The sequence below is a fragment of the Mustela erminea genome, chromosome 5 (assembly GCF_009829155.1).
Source record: "Mustela erminea isolate mMusErm1 chromosome 5, mMusErm1.Pri, whole genome shotgun sequence".
NCBI classification, from domain to species: domain Eukaryota; kingdom Metazoa; phylum Chordata; class Mammalia; order Carnivora; family Mustelidae; genus Mustela; species Mustela erminea.
Window position 1 is genome coordinate 746,643 of NC_045618.1, and position 14,809 is coordinate 761,451.

The following is a 14,809-nucleotide window of genomic DNA, read 5'->3' on the forward strand; positions in this document are numbered from 1 at the left end:
TTAACCAACTGAGCCACCCAGGCGTCCCCACAAAAACTTTTTTTTTTTCTTTTCCAAATGTTGCTAAGCCTTTAGTTGTCCAGGAGGCCCGAGTGACACGAGAGCCTTCCCCTGAAGGGAACTGTGAAGTTTAGGACAAAGCAGAGCCCCAGTTTGGCCCGTGGACCCTGCTCCCGGAGCCCAGATGCCTGGGGCCGCCTTCAGCATGGACGCCCAGAGCTCCCAGGAGGGAAGGGGTGGCGGGAGCGGGGGGCATCGGGCACGTTCAGGGGAGGGTTGATGAGGACGGGGTGGGCAGTCCTGGGCGGACGGCCCGTGTGTGGGGATGGAGGCCACACAGGCAAGTCCAAGCTTCCAGGCTGACGTCTGGGTCTGGATCCTGACTGTCGAGCCTGGCACGTCTCCCCCACACCCCCGGGGCGCAACCTGCCAAGCTGTCGGCGCCCGCCTGCTCCTCCTCCCGGGCGTCTCTGGCGGACAGTGACCCCTGCCCTCACACCCTCCTTCCCGCCAGGCAGCCCCTGGACGCCGCCCTCCCAGGGGACGGGGGCCTGCAGGCCGGCCGGCCCGAGTCCTGAGGGGCCCAGCACACACACAGGCCTGGCCCGGGGAGGAGTTTACCACGTGTTTATTGGATAAAGATCACAGAAACGATGGCCGTGGGCGCTCTCCACTCAGGAGAAGCGGCCCTGTGGGAAATCAGGAATATTCTCGGCCATGTGGGTTCGATGAGTTAAAGGCACGTTTAAGGCACAGCTGGCGGCCGCCACAGGGAGGCTTGTTGCTGGGGGGAGGGGACGACTCCTCTTCCTCATTTCCTCACGGCCCGATGGGGGCGAGGGTCCCCCTTCCTTCAGGGCAGGACTTCAACCGTGGCCCCGCTCCGCCTGCGCCAGCCAGCGGCCGCTCACACCAGGGGGACGGGGTAGGAGGCGCAGGCCGCCAGGCCGCACATGTTCTTTCCGCGCTCGATGAGGAAGTACCTGGGCGGGCAGAGCGAGCTGGGGCCTGGCCGGGCTCCGTCCCCTGCTGCCTCCCAACCTGACTCCAGGGCTGAGGGCCAGGAAACCGATGGCCTGACTCGGAACAGCTTTCCCTCCCCTCCCTCTGGCTGCCACACTGTGTGCACTCCCACGGTCCCCACAATTTACCGGGGCTCCCTCTTAGCCCCATGCGGTGGAGCCCCTCGAGGGTGTGCACCAGGGTCCCCCGTTCCAGCCCCTGGCCCCGGGGTCCACGGGAAGCACGTGGCTTGATCTCGGCTGCCCTGCCCTCCCAGCTGCCCGCTCCGTCCCGCAGGGCTGGCTCCGGGCTGAGCCGCCCACTGACCCTTCTGGGACAACGGACCCCGTTCCCGACACGGTATCGTTGGGATGTGGGGCCCAGGACAGGAGAGGCCGGCACGGGGGTGTCTCAGGGGTGTGGGGGTTCAGCCTCGGGCTCCTCCCCCAGGGCTCCATGGGGGGCCCGGCTGAACCCCGGCTCAGACGCCCTGTGTGTAAGCGGGAGAGGACCCCCAGGCCCCCGGACCTGAGCGATGATGCCCCCTCCGAGCGCGGGGCCCCCAGACCTGAGCGATGATGCCCCCTCCGAGCGCGGGGCCCCCGGACCTGAGCGATGCTGCCCCCTCCGAGCGCGGGGCCCCCGGACCTGAGCGATGCTGCCCCCTCCGAGCGCGGGGCCCCCGGACCTGAGCGATGATGCCCCATCCGAGCGCGGGGCCCAGAAGCCGCTTACCCGTTTGTCCCCCACTGGGGACCCCAGGAGTTCTTCACGATCCAGTAGGGTATCCCGTTTTGCTCTCCGTACCCGACAGCCAGGACCGCGTGGTTTACTTTATCCGGAGTTTTATGACAGGAAGTGCTGGGAACGGGGAGCAGAGGGGGTGGGAGACGCGGGACGGAGGCTGCACCCCGAGGGCTCGGCCCCTCCCCCAGAGGTCCTCCCCGGTCACCCCATCCCCAGGCTCTGAGGACGGGAAGCTGCGTCTGGTGGGGAGTGACCTGCGGAGGCCGCCCATGTGGGGCCGCGACTGGGGGCTGAGGTGCCCCCAGGAGGGGGTCTGCCCAGCAGGAATGGGGGTCCCTGGGAGGGCCCCTCAGTGTGGCGGGGGCGGCCCATCGGGGGTGGGGGCTGTTTCCCTGGGAAATGGGCTCGGAGAAAGAAGGCCCCGATCGCCAGGGCCCCCCACCCAGCTGACCCTGGACCCGGGGGCGCGGCAGAGGCCGGCACGGCCGGAGAGCTTGGCACGGAGCACACACTGGCGGGGGCGGCACAAGGACACGCGGGTGAGCGCACACCTCTGGGTGGCGGGTCTCGGGCAGCACGGGATGGGGAGGACCCTCCGCGGGACAGGCCTGGGACTCGGGGGCCACACTCATGATGCGGGACAGGCGAGGGCCCGGGGGGCGAGGGGGAGGCATGCCCATTCCAGAGCCGCGGTGGGGAAGCCCCAGCCCAGACCCCGGGAGCGGCTACTCCGTCCTCCTGCCCACCCACCTGCTACGCACAACCGAGGTGGCCGCGGCCCTGCAGGCCGGGTCCTCCCGCCCTCCTCGCCTGGCCAGGTGGCCGTGGGGTCAACACGAGGGGCGTGTGGGGCCAGCCCTGCCCAGCCCAGGGTCGCTATAGGGACCCCGGCTCACCTGGAGTAGACGCCTTTCTTGTACATCATGAAGTCGCTGGTGACCTCGAAGGCGAAGCTCACGGGGTTGTACAGGGCCACGGCTTCCACCATGGCCTCCTCGTCATTCTGCGACACACAGCCCCGTCACCGCTGCCCCTGCCACTGCTGCCCCCGCCCCCAAGGACGACCCTTTGCCCTGAGGCAGGGATGGGCGCCCAGAAGGAAGGGAGAGAGGGCTGTGTCCACCGGGCAGCCGCCCCCTCCTCAGAGCAGGTGCGGGGCAGTGTGGGGTGGACAGGCTCCTTTGGGTTCCTTATGTGGCTACGGGTCCCTCCTCTGAAACCTGGCCCCCCTGTGACCTCCCCTGCTGTGCCCGTCTGCAGGCCCTCTCTTCCCAGGGACACCCCTGCCCCCACAGAGCCCCCTGTGGTCTCCCCTGCCCTGCCCCCAACACCCCTGCCCCCACAGAGCCAGCAAAGTCAACCAATCTGTCCCCCTGGTGGCGTCCTAGACGGAAGCCAGCCTCGTGGAGCGCAGCCACACTTGCTGACGGCCCCGGCACGCGGGAGCCTGAACGCCACACTCGGGGCTGTTGGTTACTGCAGCGTAACCCTGCATTCACATGCGGTGAGTTTGCAGTCAGTCCCTTCCACACACGCCGACATCACACCCGTGTTCACACCCTCCCCCGCGGGGCGGCCCTGCTGCTTGCATTTCACAAGGGAGAACACGGACCCGACCGGAGCCTGCCCAGACCCAGGTCTGAGCCCGACTGCCCGGTGCTCGCCCTGCACTCTGTCCCTCCCGCCTGCTGCCTCGGGACCCCACGATTGTCCAAGACCTTCCAGTCCCGGCGAGCTGCCGCCGGGACAGGCTGCCCTGCCGCGCCCACTGGCCATCCGACAGCAGTGGACGCCGGGCTCCTCGCAGGAGCACATGACCCGTCACGGAAGGCGCGTTACTCACGATGGTGATGTTGGCCACGTCCTTCACGAAAGCGATGGCCTTGCTGGGCTGGAACTTGCAGTTACTGTCCTGTCCAGGGGGCACAAGTCAGGGAGGCTTGGCCCCGGGCTGAGACCTCGGGCCTACCCCGTGCCTTCGGGTGATGTCGGCGGAGCCGAAGCGCTGAGTGTGGGGCCAGGTGATGGGGTCACTCAGAAGGGGGTCAGAGTCATCCTTGTTCTCAAGGCGCTCACAGGGGCGACCTGGCCTGGCTCTGGCTCCCGTGGAGGGGGGCTCGCGGAGCCTGGGAGACCGGTGAGAACTGCAGGTGGGCGGGAGCCTGCCCGGTGGGCGAAGGGAGCACTAGTCTCGGGGTGCGGACGTGCGCAGACACCAGGCAGGTGCAGAGCAGGTACACGGGGGCAAGAGGATGTACCCCTGAGACAGGAGAGACGGTGGGGATGGCGAGAGGCATGGCCTGGTGTCTGGGAGTGAGCCAGCAGCTGGGCTGGAGCCCAGGATTTATGGGGGCCGCACAAGGCAGGTGAGTGGTCAGAGCGAGGTCCAGGAGGCCAAGTGGAGGCCCCGGGAGAGCAGGATGAAGGAGGCAGGGTCACGGACGGACCGAAGGAGCAGGTATGGGTCTCTGGGGGCTGACGGGCAGAACTCAAGGGAGGGTCTGGACCACCCCAGACTGTGGCCAGCAGGTTCTGTGGGGGCCGGTGGGGCTCATTACCAAGGGGAAATGCTGGTGGAACCGTGGATTTGGGGGGACAGACAGGGCCGTGGACAGGCCGGGGTGAGGCGACAACAGGCCTGGGACAGAGAGGGTGCAGGTGCTGGAAGGCACGGTCAGCATGAGAGTGACCGCACGGGCAGTGCTGACGGATGGGGAGGGCGGTGGACGCTGGTCGCTCGGTGCACCCGGCAGGAGGGCACCCAGGAGAACGGGAGCCACAGGCGGACGGGAGGCCGCAGGGCTGGTGAGGGGGTGGGCTCCGGCGAGCCAAGGAGACGAAGAGCGAACTAGGGGACGGTTCTGGTGGGAGGGGCCGTGCTGCTCACGGGGACGAGGAGGAAGGTGCTGGGCAGCCCCGCAGGCCGAGGCCGTGAAGCCGCAGCTGTCCAGGATTACCTGGCCCTCGTAGGGGTAGCTGTCTTCCCCCATGATGCCCTTGTTGTAGCGGATGTACTCGAAGGCCTGGCTGGGGAGGCCCCTGCAAGAAGCACAGACACGCCCCCCTGTGCTGGCCCGGGTCGTGGCGGCTGCAGGGGCTGGAGGTCTTGACCGGGGCCGCACCCCACAGACCCCGGAGAGACACTGGAGTTTCCGGATGGCCGCACGGACCTGCCCCGCAACGGGGTTTCTCCACCACTGGGCCCCGCCCAGCAGGCCCTCGACAGACCTGCCTGCCGACCTTCAGGTCCACCCTGCGGGGCCGATGCCGTCATTTCTTGGGGCTCAAAAAGGCTGAACTTGCCCAGGGCCACTCAGCAGACCCCAGGCATGTGAGGGGACTGCTGTAGGGCAGCAGGACGGGGCAGCGGTGGGGCAGGTCTGTGGCTAGACTGGACGGGGGTGATCTGTGGGCAGGAGAGAGGCTCCGGCCATCCCCCTCTCAGGGACGTACCCTTGGCAGCCATGATTGTTGAAGTCCTGGGCACAGTCCACCAGCTGCTGCTCGGCCTGCAGGGGCGCACGGAGGCCGTGAACGGGGGCTCGGGCACCGGGCACTGAGCCGTCCCTGCAGGCACGTACCCGGCCCTGACAGCACCGCGTCAAGACACCCAGAGGTCAGGGCCCCGAGGACGCCGCCGCGGCCGTCGTGTGGCGGGAGGGGCTCGGTGGTGGGTGAGGGCGCGGCCGGCCTCCGTGTCGAGTGCTGCCAGTCGCGGGGCACGGGTGGGGGCTCTCGTGCCCGGGGAGGCCGGCAGGGGCGGCAGCAGACAGGCCCAGCGGGAGACCCTGCTCCCCCCCTCCACGGCCCTCGTCCACTACCTTCCCTTGCTCTGGGGTCAGGAGCTGGACACACAGGCCCCGGCCCCTCTCTCAGGGCAGGGGGGGCAGGGCACAGCTCCTAGAGGCCTGACTGCCAGGCTCTGCTCTGTCAAGGCCCCAGGGGCCCAACGCAGACCAGCTGGACCCCCCGGGAGCGAGCCCTGGGCTGCCCCCTCAACGGCCTTGTCTCTTTGCAGGAAAGCGTGTGTAAGGTTTCACAGCCACGAGGCAGGGGTGCCTGATTCTGCCGAAACGGCCTCCCTGCCTGAAGCCCTGAAGGAGCCCGAGGGCCCACCCAGCCCTGTCAGGCGGGGGGCAGAGCAGCGACCGCAGCAGGTGACCCCGGTGCCAGACTGCTTACCAGAGACAGTAGCTTCCCAGTCTGGATGGCGATGGCGGACTCCAGGGCCCCCGTGGTGGAGAAGGTCCAGCAGCTGCCGCAGCCGCCCTAGAGAGGCCGGGGTCAGGGTTGGGTTGGTCGCGGGGACACCTGGACGCAGGCCCGGGAGAGCCCCAGGCTCCCGTCCACACGTGGGCCTGTGCGGCCAGGGCCCTCTGTGTTGTGGCGGAGGTGACCTGCTTTACCAGCGCCCACCCCGTCCCGGCCCCTCGCGGACCAAGCCCAGCGCCCATCCCGGGGGCTGCCCGCTTTCCCTCTGTGTCTGAACGTTATGTCGGCTCCTCTGCTCCCCAAGGTTTCTTGGAAGGACTCACTCATCGAGTCCCGTTTCCAGAGCCGTCTCTGCCACGGCCCCTGCACCAACTTCACTCCACCCGCACCTCCTCGAGCCCGACACCTGCCTCGGCCGGGCCCGCCCTCCTCCCGCCGCCGTCCAGGGCCAGGCTCTGGAGCCCACCTGCCCGGTTCCGGTCACTGCTCTGCCACGTGCCAGCTGTGCAAGCCAGGAGGTCCCCTCCAGCCTCCACCCTCTGCAACAGCATCTGGAGAGCGGGGCCACGTGCCTGCCTCCCAGGGCCATTCGAGGCCCAGATGTGGTCCTGCCCACTCATCTGTCCCTTCGCCCGCCCGTTCTGCCTCCCGAATCCCCGTCACCACCACCCTTCCCTGCCCTCAGGAGGTCTGTGTTCTCAGCCTGCTGGCCTCCTCCTGGTCTCTTCGTCAGTACGGGGACAGCCTTGCACCAGGGTCTCCGAACGGTCAAGCCGTGGGCCTGGCCCGGCCGAAGGAGGCAGAGCAGGCCGAGTGCTTGGCACTGGACCGGGAGCAGAGCCCCCCCCGCTGGAGTCCCCTGTGTCCTGTCTCCTGGACGCTGGGCCACGCCTCACCCTCCTTTGCCCCCGTGACATGAGAAGTCCCCGAGGGCCCGCTAGGCTGACAGAGGGTCCTGCTGCTCTGTGTGCCCCTGACGGTGGCCACGGCGAGATGCCCCATGGGCCTCTGTCCAGCCCCTGCCCCTGGGTGGCCCCTGGGAACATTCCTGACGGACATCCCCGCCTCCCTGCCCAGCAGTGAGCAGGTTCAGGCGTCCTCACTGAAAACCCACTGCTTTAAAGTGTCGCAGGATCCCTGGGGCGCCGGGGGGCTTGGTCGGTTAAATGGCTGACTCCTGATTTCAGCTCACATCATGATCTCAGGGTTGTGAGATTGAGCCCCGGTCAGGCTCCCCACTCAGCAGGAGTCTACTTGGGATTCTCCCTCTCTCCCAAATAAATAATATCTTAAACAAAAACTGCCCCCCAAAACTGTCCTGAGATTCTTAAATGGTCTAAAAACTATGGCTGGGGAACAGGGGAGAGGGCGGCTCTGTCCTGCCCCGACGCTGGCAGGGACATTCACGGTGGCTCCAGCGCTGGTGTAAGCATCCAGCTCTCTCGCGGGCTCCAGGAAACCCTGAGCCTGGGAGGATAGGACACTGTGCCCCAGCTTGAAGGTCAAGGTCAAGGAGAACACGCTTCTCGGGGAGACTCTCAGTGGGAAGGAAGGTTAACCCTCACCTCGCATTTTCTGGGGGTGAGAGCATGGAGGTGTTCTGGAGAAGGCCGCTGCCCTCTGCCTTCTAGGGGAGGGACTCAGTGGGCAGGGGGCAGCTGGGGGCGCTCAGACCGAGAGCAGAGCCAGCCGCCTGTTCCGCAGTTTGTGGGTGCCGAACACGGGACACACGCTGTTCCCGGTGGCCATAGCGCATCTCAACGGCGGGCGTCTCTGCTCACTGAACACCGGCCACCCTCCGGGGGGAAGCCACCGGGAGGGGCCTGGGGCCCCATCTCTGACGGGCACAGGGAGGAGGACGTTTCGGGTGACCCTGAGACCGGGGGCCAGTGGGAACGGTGAGCACGGGGGTGAGCTGTAGTCCAATACGGGGGTCTCTTCCCCCAGAGCATGGGGGCAAAACCTCCCACCTTGCCGAGGCAGCGGCAGCCGGAGGGATGATGAGGTAAGGCAGCCGGGGGTCTTCTGGGCTTCGCCTCCCGCTGTGTGGTCTGCGAACGCGGCTATTTTACGGGGAAGGACTAGGGTGGCTGCCCTTACCTGATTTTTCACTGGCGACACGAACTTTCCTTTCTTCCTCCAGTCCACGGACGGCGGGTAGGGACCCCTCCCCCGAAGGTAGTTACCTCTGGTGGCAGAGCAGTTCTGGAAGGACCGAATACAATTTCAGGGGAACGAAAACTGTTTTGACAGAAAAGTGTGCAACTAAAACAGAGCCATCATGAGAGCTTCGGAGAACCCGTGGCTCTAAGAACCACGGAGCCCCCACCTGCGGGTCAGAAGCTCTGGGAGCCCCGCTCGGGGCTGAGGGCCGGGAGCCAGATTTGACAAGTCAGAACACATTCACCCGCTCGATTTTAATGTCACACAAACAGCGGGTGACTGCAGCAGGACTACTCCCCGCACGGTATTTACGGTGGATCTACCCGAAAAGGCTACCTGTCGTTCACCTGAAACCCACTTCTGTTTCGGAAATTGTTTTAATTGTGCATCTGTATTTTCTCTGGCCACCCTAAGTTCGGGGCACCCATGGCTGAGGCCAGGGGCGTGGACTGAGGAACCGCTGGGAGCCGCCTCTGGCCCCCCAAGAACCCGGGCCCCCTGAAGCCGGGCGGGACGCCGTCTGGCTGGAAGCCGGGCGGACTCTGAACTTGTCCCAAAGGTCCGGGTGGAAAGAGCCAGATTTGCTCACAGGAAATGACACCTACCTGAGGCTCCGACCAAAGGTACTTGCTTTTTATTTCCGCAAAGCTCAGGTCCGAAAACTGGTTCAGCCCCACTGAAACAGAGAAGGAAAAACAAAAAAACCAAAAGAGGAAAAGAAGCGCTCAGTGATGCCGCCCTGAAGAAACAGGGAAAACCAAGAACCCCCAGGCCGACCTGTGTCCTACTCCTGGCTGCGGCCCCGGCCCCCTCACAGTCTTACACGGAATTTAATGAGTGCGCCAAGGCCAGTGCTCTCTGGGCTTCAGAAGTACACACGGCGGGGCTGGTCCGGGGTGTCCTGTGAACTCCGCCACCGCCCAGAGCCCTACCAGCTACACTGAGCCTCAGAGGAGAGCAGCAGGGCCAGAGGCAAGGTCAGCTCGGGCCGGCCTCGGGCCGGGGCTCTGACCGCCCCTCCACCCTAAGTCCCTGGCGCGCCCGCAGTCACGGCTGGTGTCCTTCCAGCTCTGAGACGCGGCCTCGAGGAGCCCGGAGGAAGGGCAAGCCCACGGTACTTTTGAACGTGTGGTTCCCAGCGTTGTGGGCCCTTATCCTCCTCCAGTTGCCGACAAAGGTCTGCAGCCTGTGCTGGTACTCCTCTGAGCTGTATTTCTTTTGGTGCTAAAACAGAACACAGCGGCGGTAAGTCGTGGAAGCAAGGTCCAGCTCACCGGGAGACAGGGCGTTCTCTAAGAGCAGGGACGGAGGCGCTCCTTCCGGGCCCTGTTCTGGAGCCCAAGCCGCGTCAGGACGTAGGACACAGTGGCGGGTGTCGGCTGCGGAAGTCAGGCGGTTACAAAGCCCACGCCCGCCTCCGGGGACCCGCGGGCAGCCGACACCAAGACACCACGCACGCAGGTGCCCGCAGTCGCCCGGCGGTCCCACAGCCCCTGGTGGAGAGACATATGCCAAGTGCAGGCCGCGTCGGGGCACGGCTCCACTCTTGGGCGAAACCCCCTTTCGCGAAAGCACCCGTGTCCTCCAGCTAATTCCGCGCCAGCATGCGGTGTCCCTGAATACAAAGTATGGACGCGGATCCCAGGCCGGGAAGGCTGCCAGCTGGCTTCATCACCAGGGACAACGGTGCGGAGGGCGCCGACCCAACCGGACCCTGCCCGCTCGGGCCAATTCCCGGTCCCCAAAGCCCCAGAGCCGTGTGGTGGGAAAAGCCTCCCCGCCCCCCCACCCCATCTCCAATCCGGCCCAGTCGGGTCCGACGTGCGCAGCGGGGCATGGAAAGCGTCAGGAGGAAGCAGAGCACTGACCTGCGCCATCCACGACTTAAAGTGGACTTTCTCTGTGGAAAAGAAAGAGAAAAGAAGAATGAAATGAGGCCAGGGCGCCTGGCCACGAAATGGGACCTTCCGCCAAGCAGGCACCTTGGAGCTGATTTGCATCTCAGGAAACAGGGCGACGCGGAAGGCACTGAAAACGGTGTCGTCTGGTGTAGAATGCAGGGGGGCCCGGCCGTCCCGCGGGGGCGGTGGGAGCGAAGATGACTACGGACAGCAGGCCGGGGGCCCCCAGCGCCCCGCACCTTCGTCTACCACTGCCCACGCGACGGCGCCAGGACAGCTCAAATTCACTGGCGTGTGTATTCAACCACCGGGTAGCTTTCTGTACGATCTATTTCAGTGCAAAGTCAGTTTAAAAACCTAAACCCCGAGGGACAGATAAGAAGTTCTTAGACTTCCCGGTGTCCAGTGTCGGGGCCCTCTGTCCCGGCAGAGAGACGGGTCGCAGCAGCGGGCTGGCCGGCCGCTTGTGGATGGGCCCCTGGTTACCTGCCCTTGTGTAGTTCTGACTTATCTAAAACTTCACGCTCAATTTCCACGGCCACAAAGAATGTACTCCAGTTTACGGGAATACTGTCATTTTAATTAAAAATTCAAAAAAAAATTTTTAAAGTAGGCTCCACGCCCACTGTGGGGCTTGATCTCACAATCCTAAGATTAAGAGTCGCACGTTGACTGAGCCTGGCACATGCCCCCTAAACACTGTCACTTTAAAATAAGACGGCCACATCCTCCTCTTGAAGCCAGCGGGGGGGGGGGGGGGGGGCTCTGGTCCGACACCCACGGTCAGGAACAGGGACGTCAGGGAGCGTGCGTTCACACCTGCCGCCCTACTACCCTTTCACACAAACACAGAGGCAAAAAGTAGACACAGAAATTATTCTTACTTCCTGCGAGTCACGCATCTCTGAACATTGTATGAATTCGTCCTGAACTGAATACCCACCGTGAACACCCGGCTGATTAAAGTATTTCAATATATTCTACGTTATGAAAAGTAATGGTCAAACATAAAAAGGAAACTTTTACTGGGAACACATCCCTGGGGCCTGGGGGCTCTCTCTGCCGAGTGTCTGACTCCTTTCAGGCTCAGGTCCCGATGTCAAGGTCACGGAGTCGAGGTCAGCCTCGTGCTCAGGGTGGAGTCTGCTTGGGAGTTTCTCTCTCCCTTTGCCTCTGGCCCTCCCCCATCCCCCCCATACTCTCTTTCTAAAATAAAGAAATAAATCTTTAAAAGAAGAAAACAATGCATCTTTTAATAAGGTCAACATGACTTTATGACTAAACCTTCACAGACATCAGGATTCATGGGTGAATATTCCCTATTTTTTTAATGGGTCAGCATTAATTCTGGTCTTTGCTTTTTTTTTTTTTTTAAGATTTGAGAGAGAGATAGCACACACGAGCGTGCGCGCATAAGTGAGGGGGAGGGGAGGGTCAGCAGGAGAAGCAGGCTCCCGGCTGAGCAGGGAGCCCCATCCCAGGACCCGGGCATTATGACCTGAGCCGAAGGCAGATGCTTCACGGAGCCACCAGGCGCCCCAGTCTTTGTTTTTTGGCAGGTCAAAGGACTCAGAAATCCTGCTAAATAAGCAGATCCCTAATTACTTATTGCTTCCGGGAACAGGAGGTGATTTTTAGAGCAAGGTTTCTCCATTCCTACGCCTCGAGCACATGACGCCCTGAAACCCCATCAGCTGATCCCTCGGGGAGGTCCTCTCCCTCATTTTCAGTTTCCTTGAAGAACTGATCACAGTTTCAAAGACTATCACCGTCTGTCTTTCTTGCCGCCTCTGATGTGCTCAGAACCACGCTCAGATTTAGGAGGAAAGAGAGGCACAGAGCGGGTTTAGCAGAGGATGTTTGTGAAGGGGCCGGACACGAATCCCCTCTCTGTGTCCACAGTCACTTGGAGTCTCTCTGTGTTTCCCCAGGGGCTCCCCCTGCTCCCCAGGCTGGAGTTCATGCACTCAGCACCCTGATTTCCCTTTGCGGGTCACCCATCCATCCCGGGAACCAAGCTGCATCCGTTCACCCCGGGAAAGAAAGGCCCTACCCAGAGTACGATCCTCCGGAGATCCTCGGGTCCCCAACCCCGGTTACCGGGCCCTGCCGCGGCCGATGGCTGCAGAGGAGGACAGACCTCAACCCAGCGGGATTTCAGGCAACCGGCTAGCCTTCACCTCTGGGATATTTCAAAAGCCACAAGCAGATGACAAGCCTGGACTATTTCCCATTCCCAGGAGGTCAGTGGAAGGAAGAGCCGGAGATGCTCCTGGGGACCAGAAGGATCTGCTGGTGGCCCAGGGCCCCGGCCTCGGACAGACCCACTAAATCCACAGGAACTTCTGGAAGGAGGATATTTGTGGATGCCTGGTCTGGGGGACTGGGTCGGCAGCGCGGAGACCGGGGTCGGCAAACGACAGCAAGCTGAAAAATGGTTTTCTTTATACTTTCCAAAGATGGAGGAAAACAGGGAACCTTTGGTAAAACCGGAGAACAACCTGCATTGAAATATCAGGGTCCACAAATACAGGTTTTGCGGAAATGGCCTCGCTCCCTGGTTTGCACTCTTTGTGGCTGCTCTCAGTGTGCAGGTGGGGAGCTGCTATGCACCCCCTGGGGCCCAGAAGGTGGGACAATGCTGACCATGGCCCAGCCAGAGAAGGTTCCGGAGCCCTGCTCTGGAGTCAGGATGCCTTTGGCGCCGACACACCCGGGGTGAAGCCGGGGCACTGGGCTTCCCTTAGGTTGGGGCCGGCCTGGAGCTGCCCGCCTCCTGCCCCTCAGGTCTGCAAGACTGGGCAGCTTTCTTGTACCAGTGAGTAGGGGGGAGGGGATTCTGAACCTCAGTGACCTCCGTCCTGTCCACAGGCTGTTCTCTGACAAGCCTTGTCGGTGCCCAGGGTGAGTAGGGCGGTGGTCTTGTGAACTCAGAGCCTGCGGGTGGGGGCCAAAGGTGGGTAGCAGCTGCGAAGGAGGAAGACCCACAGGAAGAGCCTCCAGGCTGGGGGGGGTGGTGCCTAAAGCCCAGCAGGGGAAGGGGTGCAGGGACAGCTGGACCGCACAGGGCGCAGGTGGCCCGAGGGGATTCCTGGTGTCTGAACTCACTCAGGGGCACTTGGGAAAACGCCCTCAGAACAGATGTGGCTCCCGCAACAGTCCAGACAACCCATTTCACAGAAAAACTCTGGCGGCGCCCATGGGGATCCCCAGGGACCTGCCCGAAAGCCCGGAAAGCCCCTGCTCACTCTGGCAGGGGTCATCAAAGCCCTCTATGTCCCCAGGCTGCGCGAGGACGCAGCGGGGGCTGCGGGCTTCTCTGGCATTCCAGGCCCTGCAGCCGCCTGCGCCGGTGGGACCCCGGACCCCCTCACCTCCCCCGCTCCCAACCCCCCCTTCCTCGGGTCATGCAAGACGCCGACGGACACCTCCCCCTCCTCCCGACCCCTCCTGTGAGGCGGCTCACCCTCCCGGGTCCCCACGCGCGGAGGCCCCTGTCGTGGGGCCGCGGAAAGGCCCTGCCCCGCTGCGCGCAGCCGGGTGACCCCCACCCCGCAGTCCTCCAAGGACCGAGCCGCCCGGCGAGGCTGTTTTCCCGCGGCGCCCCCTCCCCGTACCTAAGGAGCTCGCGTAGACGTCGGTGGCGTAGCTGACCGGGGGTCCCTGGAGCCCCTCGGCCAACCACAGCAGCAGCAACAAGAACCACATCCTGGCGGCTCGGCCCGCGGACTGGCTGCGAGCGCGGGGAGCCAGGCCAAGGCGGCGGCGGGGGCGGGACGGGGAGCCGGGGGGCGGGGCTCCGCGGCTGCGGGGGCGGGGACGGAACTCCGGGGGCGGGGCTCCGCGGCTGCGGGGGCGGGGCTCCGGGGCGGGGCGGGGCTCCGGGGCGGGGCTGGGCTCCCGGACACACCTGCGCGCGGGGCCCCACCTGCGCTCCGCCGTCTGCTCCTGCTGCGGTGCCAGAAAAGCGCGCCGCGGGCGGGCCCGGGTGCTGCGGGGGCGGTCACGGCCTGACCTCGCTCTCCCTGCCCACCCTGGCCCCCGTCCCCGGTGTCGCCCTCTCCCTTCCCGCTCCAACCCCCGGAGCCGCCTTCTCCCTGCCTGCTTCCGCCCACGCCCCCGAGCCCCCATCTCTGGTCCTCCTTAAGCATGTTCCTGTTGTCCCTTGTCCCTTGTGCCTTGGAATGAACTTAGAGGTAGAGGAAGGAGACGGCCGGTTTTTTGGTGAAGCGCCCCCTGAGCCCCCTGAGCCGCAACAGGCATCTTCGTCTTTCTGATGAGAAAGTCCTGTGATCGGCTTCGGGGCTGTTGGGTAAATCTGCAGAAAGGAGGAAGACCAGGTCCGAGTTTGCGTGTGACAGAAGCAGAGAAGGAGGAACCAACCCTTCTGGCTAAGGGTGGGGGGTGGAGGGGGTGGGCTGTTCAGATCAACACCCAGGGCCGGGCTGTTCACCGACATCCTCACCCAGCAGAGCGCAGGTGGCTGACCCCTCACCCCCACTCCCATTTTGCAGATGAGGAAACTGAGGCTCCAGAGGCCATGGTAACTGATGCTGGAAACAAGCAGGGGGCGCCCTCTGGGAGCCCGCGGCCTCACATAGACACTCTGCTAAGGGCAAAAGGCAATCTTAGCTTAACATTATCACGACCCCACAGGGGCCTGTGAGTCTCCTTTAAACAGAGAGATTCTATTCGAAACTTCCTTTATCTCAACCCTCCAAGATATATGTTACCAATCATCCCTTAAGCATATGGCCCTGATACACATCTGCAGGGTCCCATGA

At 64.0% G+C, this 14,809-nt stretch overlaps 1 protein-coding gene across 2 annotated transcripts; it reads right to left on the bottom strand.

Annotated features, from left to right (window-relative positions):
- Positions 1 to 611: 611 nt before the first annotated feature.
- Positions 612 to 13,778, bottom strand: CTSH (cathepsin H). Of its 2 annotated transcripts, none has more exons than XM_032341887.1 (12): positions 13,643 to 13,777; positions 9,993 to 10,024; positions 9,243 to 9,348; positions 8,730 to 8,800; positions 8,062 to 8,166; positions 5,932 to 6,018; positions 5,203 to 5,258; positions 4,707 to 4,788; positions 3,593 to 3,661; positions 2,646 to 2,752; positions 1,738 to 1,863; positions 612 to 983 (listed from the first exon to the last, which is right to left on the bottom strand). In XM_032341887.1, the coding sequence occupies exons 1-12, from the start codon at positions 13,731 to 13,733 to the stop codon at positions 908 to 910; spliced, it is 1,008 nt and encodes a 335-aa protein (XP_032197778.1). In that variant the 5' UTR covers positions 13,734 to 13,777; the 3' UTR covers positions 612 to 907. The 2 variants fall into 2 exon arrangements, with proteins under 2 accessions (XP_032197778.1, XP_032197779.1); XM_032341888.1 differs by lacking the exon at positions 612 to 983 and adding an exon at positions 1,020 to 1,548 and having other exon boundaries at positions 1,704 to 1,863; positions 13,643 to 13,778.
- Positions 13,779 to 14,809: the final 1,031 nt, after the last annotated feature.

Excerpts from the sequence above, each read along its gene's own strand:
- CTSH (XM_032341887.1), bottom strand. The coding sequence starts at position 13,733 with ATGTGGTTCTTGTTGCTGCTGCTGTGGTTGGCCGAGGGGCTCCAGGGA. Across the intron at positions 8,801-9,242 it reads TGGGAACCACACGTTCAAAA|TGGGGCTGAACCAGTTTTCG; the intron begins GTACCGTGGGCT and ends TCTCTGTTTCAG. Across the intron at positions 984-1,737 it reads CCCCAGTGGGGGACAAACGG|GTACTTCCTCATCGAGCGCG; the intron begins GTAAGCGGCTTC and ends CTGCCCGCCCAG.